The sequence below is a fragment of the Chiloscyllium plagiosum genome, chromosome 8 (genome assembly GCF_004010195.1).
Source record: "Chiloscyllium plagiosum isolate BGI_BamShark_2017 chromosome 8, ASM401019v2, whole genome shotgun sequence".
NCBI lineage: Eukaryota > Metazoa > Chordata > Chondrichthyes > Orectolobiformes > Hemiscylliidae > Chiloscyllium > Chiloscyllium plagiosum.
Window position 1 is genome coordinate 88,434,181 of NC_057717.1, and position 5,479 is coordinate 88,439,659.

The 5,479-nt window shown below is 42.1% G+C and overlaps 1 protein-coding gene across 1 annotated transcript in view; it reads left to right on the forward strand.

Annotated features, from left to right (window-relative positions):
* The first annotated feature begins 600 nt into the window (after positions 1–600).
* LOC122552439 (CD209 antigen-like protein C) overlaps positions 601–5,479 on the forward strand; it is a 107,253-nt gene continuing 102,374 nt past the window's right edge. Inside the window, exon 1 of the mRNA XM_043695169.1 lies at positions 601–743. Within this exon, the coding sequence (XP_043551104.1) occupies positions 665–743 (79 nt within the window). The 5' untranslated portion in view covers positions 601–664. The remainder of the gene's footprint in view (positions 744–5,479) is intronic.

Below are 5,479 nucleotides of genomic sequence, written 5' to 3' on the forward strand. Positions count from 1 at the left end.
AAAATCTTAGTCAGGTGTTTATCGTCCGAGTATTGTATAAAAGCTAGGTTAGAGGAAAGAGTTGTGAATAGTTGCTCGTTAATTATTCTCTGTTATACTTTAAGAAGTAAAGTTGTTAATTTGTACTTTAAATAGTTCTTGTCCTCTTAAATTTTCACAGAATACTGCATGGGATAAATCATTTCTGTGTTGCTGGTTTAAACGAAGCAGGAGGGTTTACCCCGTGATGTTACAGGATGGTGAGTAACAGGCTTGGAGAGGAACTTTGAAGTTGTAGTGTTCCCAAGATTCTGCTGCCCTTGCCCTGTTGGACACAGGAAAATTAAGTTATTAAAAAAGTCCTGAAGAAGGGCCTGTGCCCGAAACGTCGAATCTCCTGTTCCCTGGATGCTGCCTGACCTGCTGTGCTGTTCCAGCAATAAAGTTTCAACTTATTAAAAAAGTCCAATTGCATTCTTAGCATCTGATTACAGAAGTGGTATTTTACTTTGAAGCGCATTAAGCAAATTCAATTGCATCAGTGATGGTAGAGGAAACTGTTGCAAGTTAACCCAGACACAATCTATGAATGTGGTTTTCACGAGAAAAGTAGGAACTAAAACTGAGAAAAACGTTGCTTTTCTCTAATTGTTGCTAAAGGCATGAAGATCCTCTGAGTGAGAACATGGAGCTGGACAACATTTACTCCAATCTGAATTATGATCAACTGAAACAAGACAGGAAACAGCAAAACCTAAAATCAGGTAAACATCCATAATCTGGTCATTATTGTACAGGTTACTCAATCTTTGTTAATTTACCTTCAGTAACTCACCTTCAGATCAATGAACAACAATGTAAATATTTCTCATTGTTTGAGACAAAGAGTTGTCAGGAAATTCCACTTCTTCAGAATTGCTGGATTTTAGAGCTGATCAGTGAGATAACATAATATGGTCAGACACTCTTCCGTGACCATCCCTTTTAACCGTTTGTGTTGTGAACAAACAATGAAATAAATCAATTGGTTAGAAAAGCAGTGTGACCATCCCTTTAACTGATGGTGTTATTGACTCACACTGAAATCCATGAGGAAGATTTTGAAGTAAAGATGTGGGGAGGGGGTGGGGATAGTGAAACATTGAAGAATTGACAAGGAGGGAGGTGTCTGATTGAGAATGTGGTCTTTGTTTTTTTAATGATGCAGATGACACAATAACTGATGATTTGTGTCTGTTTTGTATGACCCATACATTTTGTCATGTTAATTCTTGTGCAGTTTTCGATCTTTAATGAATGTCTGTGACCTCAGCAAATGCATGACCGTTAGGTCTAATGTTAAAACATTCCAGCATTGACAGTTTAATGTAAAGGGGAGGAGAGGGGGGGAATGACACAAAGGGGTGTCTATGATGATGTGGAAAACAGGATGGATGAACTGTTGGAATTGATTTTTTGGGGGGACAGATATCTCATGATCTCAGTGAAGGTTTCCTAAGTATAAGTTTGTTTCAGAGGAATCTCTGTTCCCCGAGTACTTCATGGGAACACACCATGAGAATAAAGAGCCAAATAGTTCAATCTCTTTTACTATAAAGTGTAACATCCACAGCACTTCAATATACTAATTGGTCACATTGACAGTTCTGATTTCACATGGAGTCAGACAGCATGGAAACTGCAGACCCCTCAGTCCAACCTGTCCATGTCAAACATAATCCCAAACTAAACTAGTCCCACTTGGCCGCAACTGACCCATATCCCTCCAAACATTCCTTGTTCATGCACTTATCCAAATGTCTTTTAAACATTATAACTGTACCCATATCCATCACTTTCTCTGGAAGTTAATGTCACATTCAAACCACTCTCTGTGTAAGGAATTTGCCCCTTACGTTTTTTAAAATCTTTTTCCTCGCACCTTAAAAAATAATCCCCTTTAATCTTGAAATGTCCCAGCCTCAGGAAAAGACACCTGCCATTCCATACCCATCATGATTTTATAAACTTCTATAAGGTCACCCCTTAACCTCCTCTGCTCCAGTGAAAAGAGTTCCATCCTTTCCAGTCTATTTTTATATCTCAAACCCTCCATCCCTGGCAACAGCCTGGGAAATCTTTTCTGAACCCTCTCCAGTTTAATAACAACTTTTCCATAACTGAGCAACCGGAACAGGACTCAGTGCTCCAGACGTGGCCTCACCAATGTTGTGAACAATGAAATAAACCAAATGGTCAGAAAAATAGTGTGACCATCCCTTTAACTGACGGAGTTATTGACTCACTCTGAAACCCTTGAGGAAGATCTTGAAGTGAAGACGTTTAGGAGGAGATAGTGCAACATTGAAGAATTGATGAGGAGGGAAGTGTCTGATTGAGAAATGCTCTTTATTCCCTGTACAACTTGGATTAACCTCAACATGACCTCTCAACTCCTGTACTCAAAAGTCTAAGCAATGAGTGCAAGTGAGCTAAATGTGATGCAAACTTCAGAGATCAGAACCACCACAATCCAAGACCACCTGATGATATCTCCCTGATACCTTTGCCATGTCCCACATGAGAAACAAACCCATTCTTTGCTTCCATCTGGTAAACAAAAGGGTACTGAGTGTCAGAGATGGTTAGTGCAGAATGTGTTCCAGCATTTCACACTGAGACAGTATCGCACATCACGTACAAACACCATCAGTGTTAACACACGCCCTGAACCGGTCACAGTGTGGATCAATCTTTCTTTAAATCACTGTCACATCAGCTACGCTCTCCTTTCCTCCAACCACACTGACCATTTGGATCAGCCAATAAGATGCAAGCAGAATGTGTTGTGTATGGTCATTACACTTTGGTTTATTGTAATACCAGAACAGTTCCAGGATTTCTTTCCGATTGGATTGGCGGCAGTCAGGATGCATCGTCTTTCTCTGGGAATAACTGTACCTTATTCCACAGTTCATCACCATTCTGATTGCGGAACAATAAGTCACGTAGCAATTTTAATTTCTAAATATTTGCTATGCATAATCAACGCTGCAAATTATTTCCAGCCCCTGGGTTACTTTTAGAGTGCGGGACAGCCAAATGCAGGGGAATAAAACCCAGCAAGATCAGCTCAAGAAGCAACTCCATCAGCTCTAAGGGCAATAAGGGATTCCAACACATTAAATCATATTGAAGGAAAAGAACCTCAGATCAATTACTCTCGAATTTCTGAGACACTCACCGTGGTGCAGGAGGGCCGTTCTGTTTGGAAATGAGGCTCTTACTGAGACCCACTCCTTCAAATATCCTGGGCACCTTCAAAATAATCAATGGTCATAAGGCTCAGAGTGAGAATGGATTGAATTCATTGATGAATGAATGTGGTTTGGAAGATCTCCTGAATCTGCAATCTTCCATCACCCCAAGTGTTCAATAGCACGGCTAAAGTCAGTCTGTTTGTATTCTCTCTCTCAGGCTGCAGTATTTATCAGGAAAATAGAGAAGATGACCAGATTGTCTCAGTGAAAAGCTGAGCAGAACTGATGAGCCAAATGGCCTCGACCTGCTCCGATATCGTATGGTCTCACTGTAAAAATGAAACTAAAAATCCCACAACACCAGGTTAGAGTCCAACAGGTTCATTTGGAAGCACTAGCTTTCGGAGCACTGCTCCGTCATCAGGTGGTTGTGGAGGTGAAGATCATGCTCACAGAATTTATAGCCAAAGGAGTCCAGTGTCATGGAGGTGTGATACTGTAAACAATCCCAGATTAAAACTTTCACCTTTTATCATGGGATATGCTGGTTTCTGTTCGAGATGTAAATCCCAGAACTTCCCCCAAATTACATTCTCAAGTTAGCTGAGTTTTTCAACCAATAGGTGTGAAATCAGTCTGTGTCCCAATGCTAGTCAGACTGACAAACCCTCTGTATAGTTTTACAGAGTTTTACATGGATTCATGCAGTTTTGAGCAAAATAAAATGTAATTCTGCAAAAACAAATACACCCCATAAGCTGACATGTGTGCACTTCACTCCTATTGTTTCAAAAGCTGGGCTAACGTGAGTATGTAATTTGAGGGAAGTTCTGGGATTTACAAATCAAAGAACAGAAACCAGCATATCCCATTATAAAAGGTGAAAGTTTTAATCCGGGATTGTTTACAGTATCACACCTCCATGACACTGGATCCCTTTGGCTATAAATTCTGTGATCATCATCTTAACCTCTACAACCACCTGATGACGGAGCAGTGATATGAAAGCTAGTGCTTCCAAATAAACCTGTTGGACTCTAACCTGGCGTGTGGGATTTTTAACTTTGTCCACCCCAGTCCAACACCGGCATCTCCAGGTCGTGGAAAAATGAACACAGCATGAGGTGCTATGAAACCAGAGCAGACAAGAAACATTATTCACAAAATAAACTAACTCTGCCCAAAGTAATGATTTGAGATTCCCGAGACCACCACAAAGAAAGGAATCCAGTGATTGAAAGCAAATGGAAATTGGAAACCAAACCAGAGTTGGCAAACTCGGACTCCTCTCCCACTGATGCTGCCAGACCCCCTGAACCTTTCCAAAAATCTCAGGCTTTGATCCTGATTTCCAGACATCTCAGCTCTTCTGTTGAATTGGAACCAAGCTTCAGTTGTGAAAAATCTCATTTTAGTTGAATTTCCCAAACAGTCTCAGCGCTGGTGTCCAGAGGGATTTCATATTTTTCAGCTCCTTTCTAAATTTACACGGGGTGGAGGGGGGGGTGGCTATATAAATGCATGGGTTCTGTACACGACTCAGAAACTTTAGCAAAGCCTCTACTCCAAAAGCAATGTGTCCATCGGCTCTGGAGAAGCGGGGTTTGATCCTCTGTTAAATACAAAGCTCACTGCCCTGTCAACCATAACAGTATGAACATACCTGATCCACTGCAACAACAACATGATTGATTTCCTCCGGTTCTCAATCTGTGGATGACTGAGACAGTCTCTCTAGCCTGGGTGTGCTCTGCGGGTTCTGTTTGCCAGGGGAATAGACCGGACAGTTCAAGAATTCAACATGAGGGTCAATGGGAAAGGAAGCCAAAGGAGCCAGGTGCTGGGAAACCAGATGAACACTGTCCCTGGAGCTGAGGAGAAAAAGCCTGCATTTGACAGACATCCCCAGGGCACCCTGTGGATGATTTTCTGGGGTTGAAGTACCAACAAAAACTGACCAAGGACAGTGTTGTTGTGAGCACTCCTGCATTTCTTGCTGTCCAGAGCCTTGCCTGATATTGATAGTCACAGGAGAAAGTGAGGTCTGCAGATGCTGGAGATCAGAGCTGGAAATGTGTTGCTGGAAAAGCGCAGCAGGTCAGGCAGCATCCAGGGAACAGGAGAATCGACGTTTCGGGCATAAGCCCTTCTTCAGGAATGTTGAGCAGTATTTCTCCAGTTACATGTGGGTGGCACGGTGGCACAATGTGGGCAGCACGGTGGCACATGTGGGCAGCACGGTGGCACAGTGGTTAGCACTG